We start from the raw sequence: 26,614 nt of genomic DNA, 5'->3' as shown, positions 1-26,614 counted from the left end.
CGAGGGCCATGCGCCATCAAGGCACAATAAAGACATGACCAGAAATGTGGTAAGGCCTGAGCCACATCCATATCATTTGGATGTCAGGGCTTCCAGTCTCATTGGTGACTGAAGAATTGGTTCAGGTAATGCACGCCGTCAGAGTGTACGCCATGTGTGCTGTATTACATTTTCTCCTTCGGAGAATGAGAGTTATAGATATGGACAAGGTTTCCCCGTGTACCCCCATTCTTTATGTCCTTCTCTTTCTTTCGACCAGTTTGAGATCAGACAGCTCCGGGCCCACCTGGCCCAGCAGGACTTGGATCTGGTAGCGGAACGAGAGGCTGCCATGCAGATCCACAGTGTATGGGGAAAGCAGAGCAGTGCCTTCCAAGAGGTGGACGGCCTGGCCCCAAGACACCCGGAGCAGCGCAGCCAGGCTAAAGCCAGGGAGGCAGCAGCCCCAGGAGGTACCATGCTCCTATACCCTCACCACATACTTCACAATAAACCTTTTCAATGAAAATCTACACACTCCTTGTCATCTTCACATTTTTCTTCCTTAAAATGTAAATTAATAATGAAATATTAAAAATAAATATATCTACATATCTACACAACCTTCTATGCATGAAATATAAAATGTTTGTTGTATTAAGAACTGTTTTTGAACGATGATTGAGTGCATACGTTTCTATAAAAGCTGCATGTCTTGATCATTGATGGCCCCGTTTCGGTCCTTGATAGCCCTGAATCTCCAAAAACAAGGCTTTAATTGTGAATTTGACTTCACAGAATTGGATGGGAAGAAAATGTGGGTACTTTTTTGTCTTTTTTATTTAAAGCTCAGTGAACTTGGTTAGGAATAATAAAAATTAGGACTTCAATAGGATCCCCATGAAAGATGTGGTCTGGGACCTTTGCGACTGACAAAATCTCCTATTGTTATATGTTGTTTATAAGTGCATAATCTGTAGAATCACTATCATACCTCATTTATTCCTGAAATTCCAAGTTTGTAAGTCAGTTGTTTGGATGACATGGGGCACATAATGGAACATTACACTGTATAACATTTCCCAGGAACAATTTTGTCTCAGCACTGTCCTTTTACAGCCCGTGGCCAAAAACCGCAGAATGCATCTGACTACTGCCAAAAGCCAAAACTACTCTTCCTGGGGTCAACAAAAAGTCCAGTGCACAGAAATCCAGAGGTTTTGTTGTTTGTATTAGCCATAATAAACATTCCCCAAAAAATTTGATTTTAAATTAATCTAAGACTAGAAACAGTATTCTGACCCCAATTATCTCATATTACTGAACTGCAAGTGGTACATTCAGTTTCATATTATATTAAAAAAATAAACTCAAAATAAATTATTGTGAAGTGACATTGATTTTATATAGTGAAATACAGTACTGTTAAGAGAAATTAAATATTTTGCTTGTTAGAGTTGATAGAATCTAATTCAAAATTATTTACACCAATAGCAGCCGAACCAGTGAAAAAATTGCTCTGTTTTCCTGAAAACAACAAGACATTTAACAAAAAAACGTCACATTCAAGGGAATAGAATAGAATTGGATGGTACTCTACAAGGAAGTCTTCCTCCTGATGAGACAAGATACTCTCTGCAAATATTACTGTAAACAATGCAAAAGTGACTGGTTTATTTTGATGTGCAATGATTACCATGAATCTGATTAAATCCCAGATTCAGGCTTTCAAGATAATGAGAAGAACATTGTGTTATAAAGCTACTGCTTGTTTTCCATGTGTCATGAGAGTGCTGGGTGAATGGCATACTGTCATGGGGGTCCTGAACTTTTTAATTATTATTATTATTCAGAACAAACATTTCCATAAATAAAGGACCCATACATTTTTCAAAGAGACAGCTCTACAAGAGGTAGAGGAAACAAAGCACTGTGTCAGTAATGTAGTCTGAGTGCTCAGAACACACACCCCATTAAATAAGACATAAATCACTGTGCTCCTCTCTACAACATATGGGGTTATATATCTGAGGTGTCACAGAGAGACTTCTTTGTCAAACTACAGTCTTTTAACTTGGCCTACTCCTCCTACTGCTCATGTGTTATAAATCACAGAGTGATTGTCTCTGTTGCCACATTCTAGTCAGAGTATTGCTCTATTGGGATTATCCTAAAATGCATATTAATAACATGTATAAAATACATGCAGTGCCTTCAGAAGTTATTCAGTCCCCTTCACTGACTCCATGTTTTGATGTGTTGTAAACTTAATATATTCTGTCAATTAATATAGTCTGTCAATTATCTACACACAATACTCCATAATAAAAAAGTGAAATAAATATTTCAGAAATGTATCTCATTTACAGTGCTTTCTGGAAGTATTCAGTCCCATTCACTTCCTCTATTTGCTGTATTACAGACACCTGGATTTGGGCATATTTTCCCATTGTTCTTGTAGATTGTCTCAAGCTCTGTCAGATTGGATGGGGAAACTGCAATCTTCAGGTCTCTCCAGAGATGTTCAATGGGGTTCAAGTCCAGGCTTTGGCAGAGCCACTCATTAACATTCACAGACTTGTCCTATCCTTAAAGAAGGACATCAGACTGGGTTGAAGCTTCATCTTTCGGCATGACAACAACCCGAACTACACAGCCAATACCGGAGTAGGTCTGTAAATGTCCTTAAGTGACCCAGCCAAAGCCCAGACCAAACCAAATCAATTAAACATAAACAATGACGAATTCCGTCTATAACCCAGTAACATGTAGAGAAAGTGAAGGGGATGGAGGTCATTGTAAGGGTACCAAAAAAAAAAACAAAAGATTTGGTTCGTAAGAAAGACTACCTATTTTATTTCTTATTCCTTTCAGATCCAGTTGTTCAAGATGACATGAACAACTACATCAGCCAGTACTACAGTGAGGCTAGCAGTGGTAAGAAATTCTAATGATCTACATGACATTTTTGTTTGGTACACTTCCCTCGAGGACCACTCCTGTGCTGAGTCCAAGGTGTACGTGATTACTGTAGATGTCGGGATTCCAGACCCTGCCCGGGTCATCACCACTGCAGCCATAGACGTGCACCTGCCCAATAACCCCAGCCAGCTGCCCTCCTCCCTGGTGAGTGCGGACGCCGCCTCCAGCCGTCTGCAGCGCACGGGAAGCTCTGTGAGCGAAGCCTCCCACACCAGCGCCTCCCGTTCCAGCTTCAGTGCCCACCAGCACAGCGTCAGCAGCCACACCCTGGGCTCCGCCGCCGACTGCAGTTCCACCGTCCGAGAGGCCTCCACCTCCACGGACTCCTACAGCGGCCAGCGCTGTTACCCTCCGCCCTACTGCAGCCCCCTGGCCCTGGGCGCGCAGCCTGAACCCAGGGGACACCCCAACGCCGTGGTGCAGGAGCTGCTCTCCTCCTTATCTCAGGACTCCTGTCTACGCCAGAAGGGCCTGGACCCGGTTAACCTCAAACCGCCCAGCCCTGCCAGCTCCGTCAAGTCCAGCCCCGAGCTGGAGCACAGGCTCAACATCTATAACAGGAGGAATCAGGAGAGCCGGGGAGGATTCCACACAAAGCCCCTCATCCACCTGCAGGCCAGCGAGTCCTTCCTAGAGGAGAAGTACCGGCTTTCTCAGGCTGACTCCCCTGTCAGCTGCATGCCCGAGACATAGGGAAGGGGCGTGGGGGTGGTCCAGGGTCTCATAGCCAGCAATGACTCATTCCTCACCTTGAAAGTTGTTGAGTTAGACTAAAGACATGTGGTCCGAGGGCTACGCCACTGGCATACAGCAATCCTCCTAATGTCTAAAAGCACCGTGGAACTGTGAATTGGCAGCTTTGCCGGCACCACACATCATCCATGTACGACCGGGAAAAGCTTTGTAGCGAGTAGGCATTGAACACCTATCAGGAATCAACACATATAACATGAACATTTCACCAAAAGCAACCAGCAATGGAGCATTAGCCCAAGATCTGAGACAGTAGGGCTCTGCAGAACTGTTCCTGGCTCTCGTGCTTTTACATGTGATATTATTAAATGATGCGGACAGGGCTGGGTGTGGGGTGAACTGGGTGGTGTGTTTCTCCAAAATATGCTACATGCTTAAGGATCGGAGGCACTGAACTTATCACAAAACAATAGCTGGCAATCATATTATTTCTGATCTATGAGCCACCCCACATCAGACATTTTACAAACAAACCACAGTAAATGTCAGCCTGGTGTCTCCAGACCTCGGCGTTAAGTGCAGTCCTCTCTGATCAGCTTGCTGCAGGGTACATTTTACCTCTTTTCAAATGTACTGAGCTCTGTTCTCAGCTTATTTCTTACCTTTGTCTTTCTATATTATCAATGCTCAAATTTGTATTCAACTTACATGACGACAAAAAGCTCAGTGAAATATTTTTAAGCCAGACACGTAAGTGATGAAGGGACACTGCAGCTCCCAAATCTCGAGGGGTTTGGAATTGCATCTGGAGTAGTTGTTGGTCAGAAAAGAGTATTTAGCATGAACCTTTAAACAGATCTGCTTTATAGAAAGCAAACTAATTCTGTGCACTTTAATATCAAAAAGCATTTAAAAAATAGATAATGAAAAGTATTTATCAAAGAGTATATGGCAAAAATGATCAACGTCATGCCATATACATTCAGTCTGATTACCGATACCAAGAGGCAACAGTGCTGTGAGGAAATACACCACCTGAAAAGTTGTATTCTTTATATACATACATAGTGACTTGCTAAAGCATTCCCAACTAATTCTCTCATTTTACTAAATTACAAATAGTTCATTGACACTTTGTTCTGTTTGACACTATTTGATTTTAAAACGCTGATACTTGAAAGAAATGATTGTACAGTGACATTGGTTTCATACTGGGAAATATGTTGTTTGCATAAGTATTAAACCTCTGGGCTGTGGAAGCTCCCAGATTACAACAATTAAAGATACTGACCTAACAAGGACTCAGTTACCTCACCATTGGCCCCCACCTGTGAACCGTTAAAGTTACTGTCACATTTTCCAGCTAAAAAAAGCTTTTGAAATACTGAAAATTGGTCAATCAATCAATCATATCAAGAGCTCTGCATAAAACAGGCCAGTTTTGGAGGGTGACAAGAAAAAAAACTGTCACTGAGAAAGCACAAGAACCAGCTACAATGTGAGATTTTTTTTCCCCCGTCTAATCAGACTAAGATAGAGCTTACATTCCCAACATTGTATTATAGTGGTGGCAGCATCATGCTATAGGCATGTTTCTCAGTGAAGGGAAAAAGGATGAAGAAAAAAGAGAACCAGTTTTAGTCTACTAAAAAAAATAAGCCTGGAAGGAAATTGCTGAAGTGGTGGCAGCATCATTAAGCAGCACAATGATTCCAAGTACAAGACCAAAGCAACATTGTAGGATTTTCAAATTTCTGTTCAAAAGCCACTTCAGTGTCCCAGTTATAGTGATTTTGGCCCATACTTCTTGGCAGATTTGCTCACGGCTGTTCAGGTTTGTTGGATGACACTTGTGGAATTCCATTTTCAAATAGATCCACAAAATCTTTGACTTGGACTTTGACTGGGTCACTGTAGGACATTCTTCTTTTTTTCCTTTAGCTACTAAAAATTGCTTGGGATCATTTTCACACTGAAGAAAAATACATTTCCTCAGAATCATCCTTATTTTTGGCAGACTGAAGCAAGTTCCTGACTGCAGTTGGGCCAGTATACTGGGAGCTATACACCTGTGTTTTAAAATGAAATAAACAGAACAACATTTCAGTGTATTGCATTTGTATTGTAATGTCATTCAGTAATGAGAGAACTGGTCAGGGTTTAAATACTTTTGCAAGGCACTGTATATATGGACATGGATTTGATTACTTCAACACTATCTACAGATACCATGTTTTGACAAATGTGCAGGAATGTCATCAGCTGTCCAATCTGGTCACAGACAATATTGCAGAGGAAGAAGCATGGTGGTTTTGGACTGCCATGGTTACATGCAGTCAGTGGTTGTAAGGCCAGTTGGAAGAACTGCCAAATTCTCTAAAATGACATTTTACATTTTGTTGCTTATCCTAGACATAAGCATTACATTCTGGTACAACAGCTATGGACATTCCTGCAGTCATCACACCAACTACACATTCCCTCAAAACATCTGACATCTGTGGAATTGTGTTGAGACAAAACTTCACACTTGAGACAAAACTTCACACTGTTGAGACAAAACTTCAGAACAGTTAAGTGGCCTTAGATAGTCCCTAGCATAAGGTGCACCTGTTTGATGATCACGATCCAAATGAGCTTCTTGATATGCCACACAGTCAGGTGGAAGGATTATCTTGCAAAGGCGAAATGCTCACCAACAGGGATGTAAACAACTTTGTAAACAAAATAGGGGGAAAAGTCATAGCTCAAGAAATAGAGGACTAACAATACATACTGCATTTATATCTTTGTTCAGGGTAGCATGTACAGCCCACTTTAACTGGATGAAATTATTTGTATTATTTAATGTAGAACTAATTTGACTGGGCTATTGCTTAAATCTTTCCTTTTGGATCTTAGTGCTGTTTTGTGCCAATTCAGCAAAAAAAAAAATTTGAATAAGTGGCCTCATTATACTCAAGTATTCTGGTACAATGGGAAGAATGGTTGACTCAGTGACAGCTAGCTTCCAAGGCCCTGGGGCAGCCCCAAACCATAATGTCCCACCACAAAGATTTTGTTTTTCTCTGATCAAAAGCAATGTTTTTTTAATCAACAAAAATAACACCTAGCTTTGCAGCTAAAGAACTTGGACTTGATTGAAAATTGCTCCGGTGGTATTGTTCTTCATTCAGCTGTTGGATGTCCCAGATATATTCTCACGTGTATGGAATGTTCTTTATTTGTAGATCATCCTTCAGACAGTGGAATGTTTGACTTCTAATTGGGAATAGTTTTGTAGTTGTTAATGGTCATATGCATAGAATACATAGTCATGAGAATATTATTTTCAGGGCCTCAGAGAACTCTTCTGTTCTTGCATGAGGTGTTACAACACACCAGTAAGGTTAAGTTCAAATAAAACGTCTTATATTTCTGTAAAACACTACCCTAATAGTTAATCTGATGATCTTAATCCGTTTTAGTGCACCTGATTGGGAAATAAATGAAGGAGTTCACTAAGTTTTTCCCCACAAGGAAATAGAATTTCTGTATAATTGAAATAAATTATTGCCAAATATCAGTTTGTGTTAAAAATTACTTTAAACTTTGAAAAGTATAAAAATTAAGATCAAATATCCATGTCCAATCTTTCAAGGGGGTGTAGTTAGGGAAGAGGTGGTCATGACAATTTGTCAGAATGTAATTCTCATGCAAATTAGTGCTTGGCTTATGGTAAATCACCATTAACACATTTAGTATCCCCAGGCTTCCAAACATACAAGTACTTGATGTGCACATTAGGAATATCAATGTTTTAAAATCTATATTAAACCTATTCATAATTTTACTATCACAATAAAACAATTATTTTCAGCATGTCTTAAACATGTGAAGAAAATGTATTTGAAAAGGACATATTAGCATTATGCATCACGGCAAGTGCAAAAGGGGCACATTTTTGTGTGAGGAGGTATGATAGTTTGCTTGCTGCTCTCTCAAGAGATAACATTCTGTCCTAATAATGCTTAATATTGGCATTTGATTTATTTTTTATTTGGTTTTTAGCAGCAGAGGCAATCAAAACTCTGGATTGCATGTCTGTTCTTACGAGAACACATTTTACTCAACACATCAACCACAGGTGATATTTTGTTCACACTCTGAATGCAACCATGCTTCTCTAAGTTAGAGTGCTTCATTAGGAAACAGACAACACTGAAACCCAAGTGAAATCGGTTCAGGGATATCAACATTCCCATTTCAGAAACCCATCTCCCTGATAAACCCCCTTCTGCTCCAGAAACTACTGAAAGAGAAAGGGACATGAGATGGAAACATTCTGTATGTTAATGTTAATTCCAGCCTTTCATTAAAACGGGCCAGTTGTGATCTATGAACCAGCAGCAGGTCTACGCTCTGTCCCAGCCTTCAGGATTTAATGTTTAGGGGACATAGCATAACACAGTGAACACTCAAAAGGCAATACAAAAATGTTTCATTTTCCAGGAGATAAATGATGCCATGATGATTTTACATTCCTGTCATGATTCATATTAACACAGTCACGTTTGTGAGGTGATTTCTGATGTTGGTATGATTAGAAGGACAATACAGTTCTAACTACCAGTCCATTAGTACCCTGTGTGTTACTCCTACCAACACCACGACCAACACAGTACTGCCATTCCAGAACAGAGGGCAAAATAGGAGGCAATTACAGAGGTCAAGTGGAATCTGACTCTGGTAGTGACTCATGTCTGCTGGTTTGGTGGTAATACTGTTACTTTAACAGCCCTAGACAAGTGGACGTACTTCCTCACAGCACTATACATGTTAAAAGTGAATTAGTGAGGAGGCAGGTTTAGACTTCACAAGATGACCTTTATTGTGATGCTATGTTAAATACATTACAAACGATGCACTAATAAGGACACACATTTTACTTGCTTTATGTAAGCACAACGTTCTGGTGGCTTTTCATACGGATGTACAAAAACCGACAATCAGCCAACTAAGAGCAATGTTCTGTTTCCATTCACAGAAAGTGATGACACCATTACTACAGAATAGTAGCTCCAGACTGTTTAAGGCAGAGGTGTTAGGAGAGTTGGAACTGTGAGACTACTGCTGATACCCAGGTAACAGAGGGGGAACGGTGGTCTCATTTGCTCAATGCTGCAGTCATCTCAGGGACAGCCTGGTGGGAGGAAGAAGTGTAAGATGGTTACAACACACCCTCTAATCAAAAACAAATCTAGATAGAAACTTAACATGGATCTTTTCTTTAGCTTTTAGAGAAGTAAAACATATTGCTGGCACAATCCTGGGATGACAACATATCATATTTTTTAACAGCAGGTGTCACACTGCTTATACAGATACCCAGCCTGAAACCAGTTCCTAGAAATGAGTTCAAACCTGAAAGGTAAGCGATAAAGGATAAGAGTGGGGAAGTACATACTGACAAGCTACACCAGTAGCACCCAAGTCAAGTGTTTCCTTAGTGATCAGTTTTCATTTGAAGGAAGAGGAGAAAGCCCATGAATTTTAATCAGTTATCTGAGGAGTGACCACACGTAAGCTGATAACCAGCAGGTCACAACTCTGCTGCCACAAGCTATCATTACCAATCACTTTTACAGAGTTTACCCAGAACACCTGGGCCTCTCACGCACCGCCACAGCCTTCGGAAATAAGAGATGAACAACAGGACACGCATGAAAATAAAAGCTCCTCTTTCACAGAAAGCAAAGTACCTCTTGTTCAAAAGTGCGCCAACCCTCTGGCACACTGGCCATATGTGCCAGCCAGACACTAGAGGGCAGCTGAGCATGTAAAGTGCTGGCCCAATCCTGACAACTTACATCACGCCACTTAAGGGAACCATGAAGTTCTGTTTATGGTTTGAATGAGGGTGTTGGTTGCATTGCTACACAGCAGCAGGCTCTGGGCACAACTCACTTCATGATTAATTCTGCACTTCAAATGCTAATTTATTGAAGAGGAAAAAACACTGTTTCGTTTAACGGGCCAGGTAAATCGTTGACACAATACTGACTGTCACTGTTTTCATGTCTGGGTCTCTTGTTGTATTTAGCAGTGTTCAGCACAGTGTTCAGCACAGTGTTCAGCACAGTGTTCAGCACAGTGTTCAGCACAGTGTTCAGCACAGTGTTCAGCACAGTGTTCAGCACAGTGTTCAGCACAGTGTTCAGCACAGTGTTGGACATCCGGCCTCCTATCTCACCTTGAACAGATCCGCCACCAGGCCATAGTCAGCCACCTGGAAGATGGGGGCCTCTGGGTCCTTGTTGATGGCCACAATGATCTCCACAGCAAAGCAAAATAACATTTAGAATAATGCATGTCCGTCTCAGTCCACCACATACACACTGCAGAACATTTAGGCAGTCAGGCAACAAGGGCCAGGCAGGAAACAAGCAAGAATGCTAACTGTACCTTGCTGTCCTTCATCCCCGCCAGATGCTGTATAGCTCCAGAGATACCAACAGCGATATACAACTCCTGCAGACAGAACAAGAGGACAAACATTCATTACCGACATAACACAAGAACTGATGCACAGCCACATCTATGTAGATACAGACAGATCAAGATGCTTAACACGTGAGCTTACAGCAGAACAATACTGAAGGCAACTGACTGAATCTCCATAGCACAATGTCCAGAAACGCTTAAGATGATCCCTATGAGAGGATGGAGCTGTTCTGGGGCGGACACTTTGAGGGAGTACTGGGCATGGTGTAGCAGAGTGTGAGACCTTCCAAGCTTCTACCGCACGTCTGGGAAAAACAATGGCTTTCAGCTTAATGCACTGCCGTATGAATATTTCAGTGCAATTTAAAGTTATAGGAGTAGTTTCAGGGGAGCAGAGCATCAATTTACAAGCACCAATCTACTAGACTAGCAGGACCAATATTTCGCCATAAGAGCCACTGCTCTGTCCCACAAGTGTGCTATCCCAGCAGAGTAAAACATTTCCAGACATGCTGTGTGCTGTGGTTCTAAAATATCATTGTATGGAAAGAGCTTTTATAACATTATTAAACTAACACTAACAGGCTTGGAATTTCATCATTTTAGGGCACAAAGGCCATATGCCAGGGCACAAAGGCCATTGAATGAAATAAGAGGATATGGAGTTTACAAATAAACAACTTGAATTGTTGATAAGAAACAAACGTGTCACTGAGCGTCAAGGAAGCCATTATGAGGCCAAAACATGGCAAAAACCTTAGGCTTTCCAAAAACAACAGTTGGGAACATAATTTAAAAAAGGAATGCACAAGGCAAAGCAAGACTGTTACAGTGGATGACAGAAGAGTTGTCACAGCAATAAAACAAATTATTGCTGTCAAAATTAATGCATGAGATTAATTTAAAATGCTTAACACTGTAAATTTGTGTCACTATTAACAAATGTTTCTTTTTTGTGGTGCACCGTTTATTTATAGGGATGACTTGATAGACTTCCATTAGTCTATCATGTGTGCATTTCTTTACATGCTGGTTTGACTGTATTTAATTGGTGCTGTTGACAAAAAACAGTGGGGAAAAAAGGGGTGATGAATATCTTTTTACATAGAGGACTTCTTGCATAACAAATATGTTACAGTCTGCAGTGTATCGTTTATTTATATAAGGGTAAGCGGTATAGTAGCACATCTCAAAGAGATATTTGCAGGTTAGCCAGTCAGCATTAGTTAGCTACCTGCATGGTCTGCATGGTATGCTAGCTAACATTAGCTAAATATTGCACATTAAAGTTAGCAGAGTTGGCTAGCACAGCAACTGTTATATTTTTGCTATTGTCAGGTAAAGTTAGGATTTACATGACAATTGGTTTTGCTACAGTACGTAAGGAAAAACTCTCCAGTAGGCCACATACTCTGTCATGTGCAACAGAAAGATGCGGCCAGAGGTTATAATCCTTTTTCCGTGTCACAGTGTTTTAATTAAGTGCTTTAAAATAATACGCAGTTTTTTTACCCAAAAAATATTTAGGGCCAAATGTTAATTCATTCTAAGATTGCGATTAACTACAAAATATTATGAGATTCATTATTTTAAGTTTGACAGCACTAAAAATTATAAATGAACATGGGTACAGAGGCCTCAGATACTTTGAATATATGAAATACATGGAATACTTCCCCGTTTTCCATACCTCATGTTATATATACTAGTTGTGTATTTGTAATATGCTGACATCACAAAATGAATTTCCATGGAAATTGTCAAAAGTATATAGTATAAAACGATTTTATTACTGCCTAAAGATGATAAAACTATTATAAGACTGAATATTTTTACATTAAACCTCAGTGATGTGTGTCAGAACTATCAACAGATTTACAAAAATATAATCAGGAACAAAATACTGCAATTATGACATTTAATACATCATCAATGTCAAAACATTTGCAATACCTAATTTGGACAGAAAGGCTTGGTCTGGAGCAGAAAACCACTGCACTCTAATGGATCAGCTAAATCATTTAAAAGCCTATATGTGCCACTAACTACATTTGATGGAGTCTAATGTGTGGATAATTAGAGATGGGATATCCCGGTTGAACTTGATAATGGAAATTTAACCTTTTTAAAGGGCAAAGGGATCCATCTTTGGAACACTGAATTTCAGGAATTGTGTTATCAACTCTGGTAACAGGCATTTGTAAAACTGTAGGCAAGTTGAAATGGATCATAGATACTGGGTGAGTAACTCATGTTATCGTCACATTTTCAAAATAATTGTCTTAAGTATTACCCGTTGTCCCCAGTGCATATACTGTATACTTCTGCAGCATGGGTTTTAATCTGTCAAAAACTCTGGATTTTCTTTTTAACTTGATTGATTGCAATATTATTACAAGGGAGATACTATTTGGACCACCATGTCACCTATCAAAGAACTGAATGTATGTCAAATGTCCTAGAGTTTGTAACTTACAGGGGCCACTATCTTGCCAGTCTGTCCAACCTGCAAGTCATTGGGGACATATCCAGCATCCACAGCAGCTCTGGAAGCACCAACTGTGGGGAGAATCAATACAAACCTACAGTACTCATTTGGCAAAAAGAGTCCTATACAAATATTTATTATAGAACAAGTAAAAAATAATAATAATAATAATAATAATACTTTTGATTTTTGTTCTTTTTTTCACATAATCATGAAAATACAGAATGTAAAATACATTTCATAAAAAAAAAAAAGACTGGGGAAAAAAAGGAAGACCCTATTTCCTTATATATATTGATCTGCTATGGTATGGGTTTCCAGCTCTGCATTGTTCAAGGGTATTATCAATGTTAGAGAAGGACAGCCTCACCATCAGGAGCAGGAGTGACATACGCTTCAGGTAAAAATTTACCTTCATTTGCTTTCAGATATAGATTGCGCTATGTATAATTGGATTTTGATTATAAACTGACTTATAGAGGTTTACAGGCGACAAGATCGAACCGCCAATAGAGAAAGGATGATCTCAAGATCTATTCAAAGCCAGCTGAAATGACGCAGGAGCAACATCAAGACCAAACATGAGAGATTGGATATCAGCGGCCCAATAGTCTTGCGGACCTTGGGGAAAAGCACAGGGTCTGGTCACAATGCTTGAACTCACATTCAAGAGTTTTTTCTTCAGAAAAACAACTCACAACAAATAACAAGTTTGGGTAGGTGGGGCTGAAGCTTTGGACGGGACCTGTGCTCATGTTTTCTTACTCCCTTCATTTTAAGCTTAGAGGTGTTTTTACCCATGTGGTTTATAATCCCTGGTGAATGAGTTGAAATTAGAGTCCAATTGCTTATAAAATAACTATGGTGTGAATATGAGAATATTCTGGAGTAAGTAAAGCAATGCAGGGATGAAAATATTTTAATTTGCCTTGAAATTGTCTAAGAAAGGGGAGATGTTTTAAATATAGAATTTTACTGATTTCAAACTACTATTCCTAAGTGGGAGCTGCTCTGATAAAAAAAAAAAGTGCATCCATTTGGGCAAACAGCTGCTTTTATTCTAATTATATGTCTTGAGAATGTTTAAGTAAAGTATGATTGTACTATTAGAATGGGGTTTGGCTAAATAGGAAACTTTCATATATAGACATTTTATGTGAACTGTTTCAAGCATTATTACCACGTGTTGCAATGTGAAACCCTGTGAGCCAGACCAAAAACAGCAGCAAAAAATAACCAGCACAAAAAGCAGCAGAAAAAGTTAACCACTGCCCTGCATCCCTCTATGAAGTTTCAATTGGGGTGACAATAACTGAATGCAGAGAATTCTATCAGGCCCCTGTATAGAACTTGGATCCATTTTAGGAACGCAGTTAAAGTTAATTAATTTTATATAAAATAATCAAAACATTGTCTAATTTTGTCATTCTAATTACCCACATACCTGCAGCATTCATTTTGTCAGCAAGGTCATAAAGCAACTTGAAGTTGTCTCCACTTTTCAGGCCCCTTCCTAAAAAGATGAGACAGTCATATCTTATTGACAATTAATGTTAAAGGAAAATAGTATGACCTTGTAAGCCTTTACCTCCAGACACCACAACTTTAGCACTGGTCAACTCTGGACGGTCACTCTTGGTCAAGGCTGCTTCCAGCCACTCCGACATCCCAACTGGAGCCAAAGGAGCAACTGAAAAAAACACAACTGATGAAAAAACTATACTTCGATAAACTTGACAATAGTCAGCCACAAGTTTCTTTGCTTATAACATAACCTGAGAAAATGTATTCAGACAGGATATTATTATAAAGAATAATAGACAGATTGGTTAGTTTAGCAAGAATGTAAATGATATTATAGGGCAACAGTATTTTGACAAGTAAACTATATCCTTTTGATATTTCATCTCCAAAGGATTACAGAAAACAAACATTTGCATTATAGCACTTGTCTCTCTTAATTACATTATCGCAGTAGTTAAATACATCGGCACTGCTAGTTCATGCGATATTAACATACATGTGAGCCCAAACAGGGTGTCAATAACAACTTATAATGAGCTGTCTGATTCTCCACATGGCTTTTCCTTATTGCTAGAAACCTGACTGTTCAGACTCATTAACATTACAGTCATTTGGTTGAAACTACCTTCCTCAGATGTAGCACTGCCTCCCTCCCCAGCAGGCTCAAAGGATGTTCCTCTGATGGTGAAAACTTTGACACTTTCATTACACTTGACAGTGCTGAGGGCATTACCTGTGAATAAGGCAGAAATTCTAACACATACTGTAAACCACATACACTCTTATAAAGGCTCGGGCAAACACTGGAGTTTCGTTTGCGCTCAGACCCGAGAGTAATAAACACCTCATCTTGATTAGAGATTATTATGTTGACACCAACTACTACTTAGCAGTGTAGATGATCAGTTTTGCGCAGACGCAAGACATACCACCTTCTCCCGCTCGTTGACTTTTACAATGGAGTTCTTATTTTCTGACTGTCACAGAGCTGACGTCTAAGGGTTAAGGCTTTTTAACGGCTAGCGATTCAGGATGAAAGTACAAAATGTAATTGAAAGTGTTTTTTCTGTGATAGACCTGTACAAAAGATTGTAATTTCAAAGGGAAAATAAAAGTATATATATATATTAATTAAATTATGAAAATAGAGTTGTTGCATTAGTATTCACCCCATATTTAGACAAGCCTAAATTAGGTCAGGAAGCAAATCTTGCATATCAAATCACATGCACTGTGTGAAAAAGTAGGGATTTACATTAATTTTTAAATGACCCCTCCCTTTGTCCCCATAACAAATGGCAGTGGCTGAGAGATGAGTAACAATAACTGATAAATCATGTGGATTATTAAACCACCCAGACAAACAACTGCTACTGCAGGACAGGAAGGAAACTGTTGATGGATGTAAACATGAGACTATCTGTGATTCTATTGTTGTGTTGGGAGGAACAGGATGGATAAAATACATTGTATTGACCCTACAAGAACGACCAAAATTATTGTGAAATAGCAATAAAAACGTACAGAATAAAAGTATTTTAAAACCTTCATTATGTAATAGGCTCTAGTTACCAGCATAGATGGTTCTGACAAATGTGTCAGGGGATTTGATCTCAACGATGTCCGAAATAGGTGCAACATCCAACTTAGCAGCCACTCTGGGAAGCAAATTCTACAACAGAAAAGGTTTTAATAAGAAAGGATATAAAATCTGTATTGTTCTGTCAAAGTAGTACAAATAAATAGAAGCAGGCAGACTTTGAGTAGGTTTGTAAGAGGTCAACATTGGTAACTCCAAAACAACAACACAAAAGGCTTGATGCATGAAATACTAAAATGTCCTCCATGTACACCAGCCTCTCTTGCTTGTCAACTTAATTTGACAATACTGTCTTAACATCATTCCCTAATAATAACCTGAGTACTTCCACTCAATTAACCACTCTCTAAAACTGTTCATGCATCGCCTCAAAGACACATTAATAAAAGCCACTAGCTTTCTAACTAATGAGACAATATGAATTCCATGGACAGTATATTACTGTGTTGTATTGGGGGGTTAAAGAGGGTGTAGAAAATAGTTTTGCTGGAGGTATAATGCACATTTTTGTAGCCACTTGTAGCTATCAAGTTGACAGTTACTTTGTTTGCTTGCTTCTAACCTTTGGTTGTCGCTCAGAAAATGGCTACCTTCTTTATATCAATGTCATAGCAATTAGGGCTGCAACTAATTATTATTTTGGTGGTCGACAAATCCGTTGATTCTTTTTTCGATTAGTCAACGATTAATTTTGTCACGCTCTCTATCTCTGCTTCCTGTGGGCAGGGCTCCTGTACCGGGCTCCAGTGAATGTTTTACTTAACCTGCTCAAGTCTGCACACCTGTGAATGTCACCTAGTTGTCCAGTCTCTGCCTTAACATAACATAAGTTCCCATAGCAAATTAAAATAATGACCCATGAAGCATATGAATATGATTTAATATTGCACTTAAAGCGTTAGCTAACAACTGAACTAGCGTTCTCTCAGCTAGCACCATCCATGAGACCTTGATTTCAGACAGGTAAACATACAAACATTACAATACTAATATTATAGCTAGTTGACTAAAGCACGAAATGGTCCCAAAACGTACCCACCCAGAGCCGACATCACAGCTCCAGGGTGCTTGCGTTTAAGATGTTCATGCATCACTGTAGTGCTGCAGTGAAATTTCAACTCTGCTTTAGTGTTTGCACTGAACTTGTTTTGCTGGTACTGCCCGCAGAACTTCCTGTACTGCATTGGTTACAAATTAACAACCAGAAATATTCTTAAGGGGAAAAGTGCCAAAATTACTGTCTCCCCCCTTAAGAACATCTCTGGAACGACGCGTCGACACTGAAATTCCGAGTTCGACTAATGTTTATAATCGAGGTTGTGGAGTATGTTGACTAATTGTTGCAGCCCTAAGACACTTACTGACAGTTCAACACAAACATGCGAGTGCACAGACACAGCCAGTTATGTTTCCCTGACCTCACTCACTAGCTTGATGACGTTGCTGCTCTTCTCTAATGCTCAGTAAATTGTGGGCCAAGGTAAACTGTGCTCAGCTGAGGGGGGGGGTTTATTTCACAAATATATTCTGGTTTTCTGTGGCGACGCATCACAATTTAGTAGCGGCAAAGCGCTGCTGTTATTACAGTAAGAGGGAAACTGTGTACAGAGACCCAGATCTTCAGTATATTGGCAATTTCTCCCATGGAATAGCCTTCATTTCTCAGAACAAGAATAGACTGTAGAGTTCCAGAAGAAAATTATTGGTTTCTGGACATTTTGAGCCTGAAAATTAATCCACAAACACTGAAGCTGAAGATACTGAACTAGTCTAAAGAAAGACAGTTTTACTGCATCTTTAATCAGCACAACAGTTTTCAGTGGTCTAACAATCGCAAAAGGGTTTTCTCATGATCAATTAGCATTTTCAAAAGAAACTTTTAGCAGACCCAATATGTCACTGGAACACAGGAGTGATGGTTGCTGGTAATGGGCCTCTATGTGGATGTTCCACAAATCAGCCGTTTCCAGCTATAATATTAATTAACAACATTAACAATGTCTACACTGTATTTCTGATAAATGTAATGTAATTTTAATGGACACACATTTTGCTTTTCTTTCAAAAACAAGGAAATGTCTAAGTGACCCCAAACATTTGAACAGTAGTGTATACAGTACCACTCAAACATGTGTACACACCTACTCATTCCAGGGTTTTTCTTTATTTTTACTATTTTCCACATTAAAGAATAATAGTGACGACACCCAAACTATAAAATAACATATGGAATCATGTGGTAACTAAAGTGTTAAAGAAATCAAAATTGATTGATTTCAAGTATATTTTAGGTAACCACCCTTTGCCTTGGTGAAAGCCTTGCACACTCTTGGCGTTCTCTCAACCAGCTTCATGAGGTAGTCACCTGGAATGCTTTTCGAACAGTCTTCCAGGAGCTCCCACATATGAGCATTGTTTGGCAGCTTTTACGTGACTCTGTGGTCCAACTCATCCCAAACCATCTCAACTGCATTAAGCTGGAATGATTGTGGAGGTAAGGTCATCTGATGCAGCACCATCACTCTCCTTCTTGGTCAAATAGCCCTTACACAGCCTGGCGATGTGTTTTGGGTCATTGACCAGCCTAAAAAACAAATGATGGTCATACTAAGTGCAAACCAAATGGGAGGCCATATTGGTGGAGAATGCTGTGGTAGCCATGCTGGTAAAGTGTGCCTTGAATTCTAATCAAATCAGTGTCACCAGCAAAGCACCCCACACCTTCACACCTCCTCCAACATGCTTCACAGAGGGAAGTTAATTGCCAATTTCTGAGGCTTGTAACTAATTAATTTATCCATTGGAGCAGAGGTAACTCTGGGTCTTCCTTTCCTGTGGCTTTTAACACTTGTTTTGATTGCTACATGACTGTGTGTTATTTCATGCACTGCTCAAAAAAATTAAGGGAACACTTAAATTAGGAGCAGTGTAGTCTGGATACCTTCACTATTATTCTACAATGTGGAAAATAGTCAAACTAAAGAAATAGCCTTGAATGAGAAGATGTGTCCAAACTTGACTGGTACTTTACATACGCACATGGGAGACAAATTTATTGGCACCGTTCCGTCAATTAAATCAAATTGGCTCCATTTGATCAAGTATTTGGTCTTCACAATTATTTATTTCAGAACCTTGGAAATGGAATTGATTAAATTGATGCGTTACACAATATTTGTTGCCAGCTGACATTCTGAAACAGTGGTGGCGGATCATGTTAGCCCTGTAGTAAATAAGAACAAAGGTAAATAAATTATTTACCTTTGTTCTTGAATCAGCAAGTTAACCAATATTCTCTGTAAAACAAATATATATATATATATATATATATATACCAAAATAATTTGAAGGATCAGCTCTGATCGAAAATATGGAGACATGTAAAAATAGCAGCGCTGAGGTCTTGTAGCACAAAGCTGACCACTTCTGTATATATGTGATAAATTCTTGACTGTGCCACTAGCCTGACTATTGGCTAGAGGCCCCAAGATCAATGCATATTCTCCAGCATTGTCCACAGAGTAAGAAGGCATCAGCTAATGGAGGCCATCAGGTGAGTTAACGTACTTTCACGCTTTGAACTACATGAAGCCCTAAATGGAAGTGCCGTGTGGAAAGAAATTTGACAACACCTATGATGAAACCATGCCAAAGAATTATTCTATCCTGAATCTATGGTGAGTGTTGCGATACAAAGGAATATAATGGGTGAACATGACCCTTTGTTATATTTGTTTACAATTCTGTTTATAATAACTGTGGTACACACTACGACTAAATATAAAATAGGCTAGACCAGGGTCATGCAAATATATACAGTGGGGAGAACAAGTATTTGATACACTGTCAATTTTGCAGGTGTTCCCACTTACAAAGCATGTAGAAGTCTGTAATTTTTATCATAGGTACTCTTCAACAGTGAGTGAATCTAAAACACAATTTACAGAAAATCATTGTATGATTTTTAAGTCATTAATTTGCATTTTATTGCATTGCATATACTCAAATACTTGTTCTCCCCACTGTACATGCAAGTCCATTTTTGTACAGTGATACATCTTGATGTTTTGGCTCTACTTCAGCAAATTGCATTTGGGCTGTATATAGTACATGACCCTCAACAAAAGCATAATCTGTCATATAATTCACAATCAATGATGGCTGTAAAACAATTAAAACACATCTATAATAATATTGCCCAACACTATTAAGGAATTAAAGATGACCTAACCAAAGTTAAGGGTATTTTAGTCTTACCTTCCCAAAAGCAGATGCTCCAGCACAAATATGAGTGAAGTTGAACTGCTTCTGTGTTGCCAAAATAAGGGGAGTCAACTCCTCTGTGGAAAGGCATACATATTTACATTAACACCAAATGCAAATATAACAAAAAAGCAAAATAAATATGTATAAAACACTTTTGTGAATCTGTAGGTCTGTATCTGCTTCACACAGGGATACCTGGCAGAGAGCCTTTGTAAGCATCATTTTGAGCTATTAGAACGGTCTTCACACCAAGGACTTTGCTGATTTCCTGTGCAACCTAAAGATATGATCAACATAAAGCAAATCAATCCCTTTGAGAAACAGCCATTGTTTAGGATATCTTCCATCCTCAACAGGTGATTTGTCTGAACTAAGGACTTAAACATACCTTTGTACAGTCTGTTCCAGCAACCAAACAGGACACATCTCCGCCTAGCTTCTTTGCAGCAGTGATAGCATTTAGTGTAATAGGTGTCAGCTTGTCATTGTTGTGCTCTGCAATCACCAAGGTGCTTTGAAACCGCTGGAGGAGACCAGACTTAAGAGGGAAAATATATATTTGTAAATAAATAGAGACATACAAAATAAACAGGAGTTTTGCCACTGATCAACCCAAAGAAAGTCCCTAAAGTTAAAAATCTAATCTGCAAAGTGTTCTAAATCAATTTCTAATTTTCCCCAACAGTTGGGACGCTGTGTAAAACGTAAAGAAAAACAGAATGCAATGATGTGTAAATCATTTAAAACTTATATTCAACAGAAAATAATACAAAGATAACATATCAAATGTTGAAACAGAGATGTTATTGTTTACTGCTAAATACATGCTCACTTTATATTTAATGGCAGCAACACGTTTCAAAAAAGTTGGGACAGAAAGGCAACAAAAGACTGGAAAGGCAACAAAAGACTGGAAATTAGGTCAATCGGCAACAGGTCAGTAACATGATTGGGCATTAAAAGATCATTCCAGAGAGGGTGGGCCTGTCAGAAGTGAGGATGGGGAGGGGTTCATCACTCTGTGAAAGACTGCAGGCAAATAGTGCAACAATTGAAGAATAACATATCACAATCAAAAATTGCAAAGAGTTTGGGGATCTCATCACCTATTGGTACACGATATCATTAAAAGATTCAGAGAATCTGGAGTAATCGCTGTACGCAATGGGCTAATAATTGTGTACATCGCAGCATCCACCAACGCAAGTTAAAACTCTACCATGCAAAGAAGAAACCATACATAACATCCACAAATCACTAGCTCCTTCTCTATGCCCAAGCTCATTTTAGAAGGCAATGTGGAAAATTGTGATCTGACAAATCAAAATGTAAGATTATTTTTGGGGATCTTGGACACCACATCCTCCAGGGAACATCTGGATTGTTGTCAGCGCACATTAGTGCCCATGGCATGGGTGACTTGCTCTTCTGTGAAGGCACCAAAAATATTTGGTGCATTACGAAATGACAAATACAGCAAAGGAGACCTTGAACTCTTGAGCAGCTAAAATCCTACAACAAGCAGGAAGGGGACCACATTCCACTTTCAACACTACAGCAATTGGTCTCCTCAGTTCCCAAACACAGAGTTTTGTTAAAAGAGGTGCCCCAACTTTTTTGACATGTGTTGGTGGGCATCAAATTAAAAATGGGCTAGGATTTTTCCAAAAACAGAATTTCTCAGTTTCAACATTTTATATATTATCTTTGTACTATTTTCAATTAAATAAAGGAAGAAAATTATTTGCACATCATTGCATTCTGTTTTTATTTGCATTTGACGCAGCATCCCAACTCTTTTGGGAATGGAGTTGTATTAAAAATACTGATTGCATAAGTACTCTCCTCCTTTGCTATGACACACCTGAATGAGCTGTGTACCATGATTTCAAGGTAAATGGTGCTTTGACAAAGTGGGCTATATGTCGGTGGGGTTACTTTTTTGGGGGGCATTATTTAGTCATTTTTTTTGTTAATCTATATATAAATGTATTTAATCCTTTCGTATGGATTTCATATTTTTAATTATTGTAATGGTCTTCTAATTCAATTTCTTCAGTTTTGGGTTTGAAAGACAACTGTTAATAGATATATAATATAATAGAGATAAAGAAAAAAAGAGATATCCAATGTTTTTCTTTGTTGGTCTCTAGGCAGCTCAGTCAACTAGTACTGGCTAGAGCTAGGCCTTCAATATCTGGACAAAAGGCAGCTGCCATTCAACTGTATTAGGGCAAGTACTTTGGAATGACAGTAATAATCAACCAATCACCTCCAATGGATGGGACTGTTTTGTCAGGGGCAAATTACACAATTACGCCTTCTAGAAGGCTCACAGACACATCTCTAACAAAGCTAGCAGTTCCCTTATTTGGTATTCGTGTATGCTTAAGGTACGGACTGCAGCATTCAACTCCGGCAGCAAGGAAAATAAGAAATCCCGGTAATAAAAACTGCAAAAAGCCAATAGAGTCAAAGTAGAATCTCTCTACCACGACTCCAATGCCAGGAACATGTGGAGTGGTCTGAGAACCATCACTGACTATAAAGGCTATTCAGGCGTTGCGGGGGAAGTGTCAGGTTCTCTCCCAGAGGAACTGAACTCTTTCTAGGCTTGCTTTGAGAACATCATGCCTGGCATGGACACTCAAATAGACCAGGATGGCTGCCCTTTACAACCAGGGCAGACGTTTGCAAAGCCCTAAAAAGGATTAACACCCGCAAGGCTCCTGTACCAGACAACATCTCAAGCCGTGTTCTCAAGGTCTGTGCTGACAAACTGGCTGATGTCTTTACTGATATCTTCAACCTATCGCTACATCAGTCAGTGGTCCCCACCTGCTTCAAAAAGTCCATCATTGTTCCTGTGCCAAAAAAGCAAAAAGTCCTCTGCATGAATGACTACCGCCCTATAGCACTCACACCAATCATCATGAAGTGCTTTGAGCGGCTAGTTAAAACTCACATCACAGACTCCATGCCTGTAACAGTTTGCTTATAGACATAACAGATCTACAGAGGATGCCATTGCTCGGACCCTCCACTCCACACTCTCTCATCTGGACAAGAGGAACACATGTTGCTGTTCATTGACTATAGCTCAGCCTTCAAAACCATTGTGTCCCACAAGCTAGCAGTGAAGCTCAGGGATCTGGGTCTCGACCCCTCTATGTGCAGATGGATCCTGAACTTCCTGGCGGGCAGACCCCAGGTGTTGCGGATGGGCAACACCACCTCCTCCTCACTGACTCTTAGTACTGGTTCCCCCCAGGGCTGTGTGCTGAGCCCCCTCCTGTACTCTCTCTTCACCCACGACTGCCTGGCAACCCACGTCTCCAACACCATCATTAAATCTGCTGACGACACCACCATCAGAGCCATCATAGGTCTCTGACAACAACGAGTCAGCCTATAGAGACAAAGTAAGGTCACTGACTTTGTGGTGTCAGGATAATAACCTCCAGCTCAATATCAGCAAAACAAAGGAGATGATTGTTGATCACAGGAAGCAGCGGCGGGGAGACCATGCCCCCATACACATCAATGGGTCTGCAGTAGAGAGTTCACAACATCCGGTTCCTTGGTGTCAACATCGGCAATGACTTGACCTGGTCTCATCACTCTAACATCTTAGTGAAGGAGGCCAGGAAACGGCTCTTCTTCCTATGCCGATTAAAGAGATTTGGCATGAATTCCAGGATACTCTCCAACTTCTAAAGATGCACTATCGAGAGTATCCTGACCGGCTGTATCCTGACCATAAAGCACCTCAAAGGGTGATTAGAACAGCAGAGCGCATCACAAGGTCTGGCCTGCCATCCCTGCAGGATCTCTACACAGAGAGGAGGAGGAGCAAACAAATCATTACAGATCCCAGCCTCCCATGCCATGGACTGTTTACCAAGCTGCCGTCAAGCAGAAGGTACAGGAGTATTCTGTCCAAAACTAACAGGCTACGGGAGTTTTTTTCCTCCGCCCCATGCACACCTGTCACTTTATATCATGCTCAATTGCCAATCACTTCACAAACACCTGTCACTTTAACATTGCACAACTGTTGTACAGTAATTATTATTGATGCATGTTTTGTATAGTGTTACTATTGATAGTTTGTTTTATCTTCTTTATATATTAGAATTACTTTTAACTGCACTATCAGGAGTAGGAAAACCAAGTATTCCATTGCCATAACTTGTTATTGCAAATGACAAATAAACCTTTTGAAATGTTTAACATTAGCGCTGGCTTCAGCAGGCATTATCAAGGATTATGTTGGCAAACTTGTTAACTCTGCTGGGTAATTACCTTACAAATACAAATGTTTGTTTTGTCATGACTGGGTCTTCCTCATTTATATCCAGTAAACAGGATAATGCTTTTTAATTTTTCTGTTGATCTTTTTGCTAACAGACTGGTTAGTTTTATAAAATATGCCTAACCTTGATGGAGTGTATGTGCTCACTGTCACATCATTTGTGATGGGACATATCCAAGTTGGATATGTTAGCACAGGCACTAAGTTGTTTATGTTAGCTTGGTTGGTACACAGGTCTGGGTGTTGCAATCAAATTGACCTGGTAAGGTACTCTTTCCTTTCAACCCAAAGCACAGGCTGGAGTATATGACCGAAGTTAAACAGTCGGTACAGTACTCCCACTAATCACTCACTTAGCACTCCCCTCTGGGTGCAACATTGACTCTCCTGTGAATGTTCCTCCCAGAGGTTTCAGATATGTACTTTTAAAATATATACTTTATGTACAGTATTTTGTAAGTCTATAATTGTGTTTGTCAATCCTGTTTTAGGAAGTGTAACCCAATTTACAACATAAGTCCCCTCTGCAAAATATAATTACATTTGTTTCAAAACAAGCCCTATCTATGTCCGAGAATACAGCGAATCAGCCCTTTGTAGAGTAAAGGTAAGTTAGAGGTCATGCCCAAAAATCTAGCCAAGGTAACTGCAAAAGAAACTGTTTTAATTTCAGCATGAAATGGGAAACAAAAAGAAAACATTAAAGATTGTCTTCATAATATTTGTTTTACAGGAGATCTGTAAAATGATTGCCTCAAAAACATATCTATAATATTTGTTTTGTAACCGACTCTTGTTTACTCTTGTTTTAGCTAACAGCTAACTAGCAAACCTTTTAGGTAGCTAGATATAATGGTCTGGAAAATTATTTTAGCAGTGCAAATATGATTACATGTTCAAACTGTGGCAATCTACATTTTCAAATAAACACTCAATGCCATATTTACGTTATCCTTGGTTTAAACAACGCATAATATTAAACTACAGTGCAGTGGGTAGCTAGCTAGCATCGTCGTTAACCTATGGCTACACCTTATATTTATGCTTAATGTAATGTATGCATTTGCCACATTGCAAATAAATAGTTAGCTACTTGACTTAGTAATCTAATGTAATAATATGTGTCTATAACGTAGGCTACTTACCAGTTGTTTGAAATACGTTTTATTGATAGCTCTGTACATATTTGACTAGTCTTTCATGCTCTCCACTCCAAAGAACCCAGACAGCGGTAGAATGTCATCGCGAGACAAAACGCTGTTTGGTACAGAGAATGACGGGAGACTTAATATAATTCAGAATATAGTTCTGAAACGTTAGCATTTAATTCCTCGGTTTTGCTTTGACATTCCTATGGAACAAATGCATATGAATTAAATTTGGTTTTGTGATTTAGTCCAATTCGGAGCTGCTAGAGTACTACTGACATACCAAGTTGTGGTACGTATATTTGTGTTTTGGAATGTGTCTTAAATAGCTCAGCTATTTCAGAAATCAGGAAATGCCTCCATAAACAATAATGTGACAGAGAAGGCTACAAAGAGAGCCAAAGATAATTACAGACACCTGGCTGTGGTGATGTAAAATTCTAAAAAAAGACCACTAGGTGTCGTACCATCAGATAGAAGTATATACTACACGACAGCGCAGAACGTACAGTATATAATTTTTATATACTGAATGTCTTTGACATTCTATCTTTATCCAGATTTTTCAGGGTGTCAGAACTCACAGGACATCCATGTATTGTTGCACTTAGCATAATTGCCACAGGGATAGTTTCTATCTCACAGAAGCGTCAGGAGCGTTTGTTTGGGACCTGTGTTTAGGTTTCATTGCAACTGACTATTTTACTAAGATTGGGGCCTCTTCTGTAATCAGTTAAGGGAACCATGAATTATTGGCTTAGCACTGGGTCAGATTAGAGAATGCTAGTGTTTCATCACAATTTTCTTTAACATGAATACAACAATCAACAACTAATTAGTTTATATTCAGTGCAAATCCGAACTAAATAAATAAAGTAAATATTGTCAGTGTACCTGAAACAAAGAAAGATCTTGGAGAGGTAAGGGTTCATGATGATGAGATCCACCTCAGATTAGCCCACATGCATTGTTCAACACAAAAGGGGATCCTGTTGCAACTCCATTGATTTGCAGTGTCCGTTTCGAAGGAAAAGTAGTTGAGTTTGAGAAATTTAGAGAGATTATTTCACTGATTCACAGGGTGGGGGTGTTTCTCAGCTCCATTACTGTGGGTAGTACGTTTGAGTGGCTCTGGA

The 26,614-nt window shown here is 39.3% G+C and overlaps 2 protein-coding genes across 3 annotated transcripts in view; one reads left to right on the top strand and one right to left on the bottom strand.

The window, feature by feature from the left end:
• tmem266 (transmembrane protein 266) overlaps positions 1-8,268 on the top strand; it is a 54,662-nt gene extending 46,394 nt beyond the window's left edge. For both annotated transcript variants that reach the window (XM_034288275.1, XM_034288276.1), the window contains 3 exons: positions 260-452; positions 2,854-2,916; positions 3,014-8,268. In XM_034288275.1, coding sequence (XP_034144166.1) covers positions 260-452; positions 2,854-2,916; positions 3,014-3,654 — 897 coding nt within the window. In that variant the 3' untranslated portion in view covers positions 3,655-8,268. The remainder of the gene's footprint in view (positions 1-259; positions 453-2,853; positions 2,917-3,013) is intronic.
• Positions 8,269-8,499: 231 nt separating this feature from the next.
• Positions 8,500-25,591, bottom strand: etfa (electron transfer flavoprotein subunit alpha). Its single transcript, XM_010896551.3, has 12 exons — positions 25,476-25,591; positions 20,404-20,553; positions 20,211-20,292; positions 20,007-20,089; positions 15,722-15,821; positions 14,775-14,882; positions 14,214-14,315; positions 14,070-14,138; positions 12,614-12,696; positions 10,099-10,164; positions 9,887-9,967; positions 8,500-8,836 (listed from the first exon to the last, which is right to left on the bottom strand). Exons 1-12 carry the CDS (start codon positions 25,512-25,514, stop codon positions 8,801-8,803), a joined length of 999 nt encoding a protein of 332 aa, XP_010894853.1. The 5' UTR covers positions 25,515-25,591; the 3' UTR covers positions 8,500-8,800.
• Positions 25,592-26,614: the final 1,023 nt, after the last annotated feature.

The sequence above is a fragment of the Esox lucius genome, chromosome 19, assembly GCF_011004845.1.
Source record: "Esox lucius isolate fEsoLuc1 chromosome 19, fEsoLuc1.pri, whole genome shotgun sequence".
NCBI classification, from domain to species: Eukaryota; Metazoa; Chordata; class Actinopteri; order Esociformes; family Esocidae; genus Esox; species Esox lucius.
The sequence above is the reverse complement of the archived record's forward strand: the minus strand, read 5'-3'. Positions and strand labels throughout refer to the sequence as shown.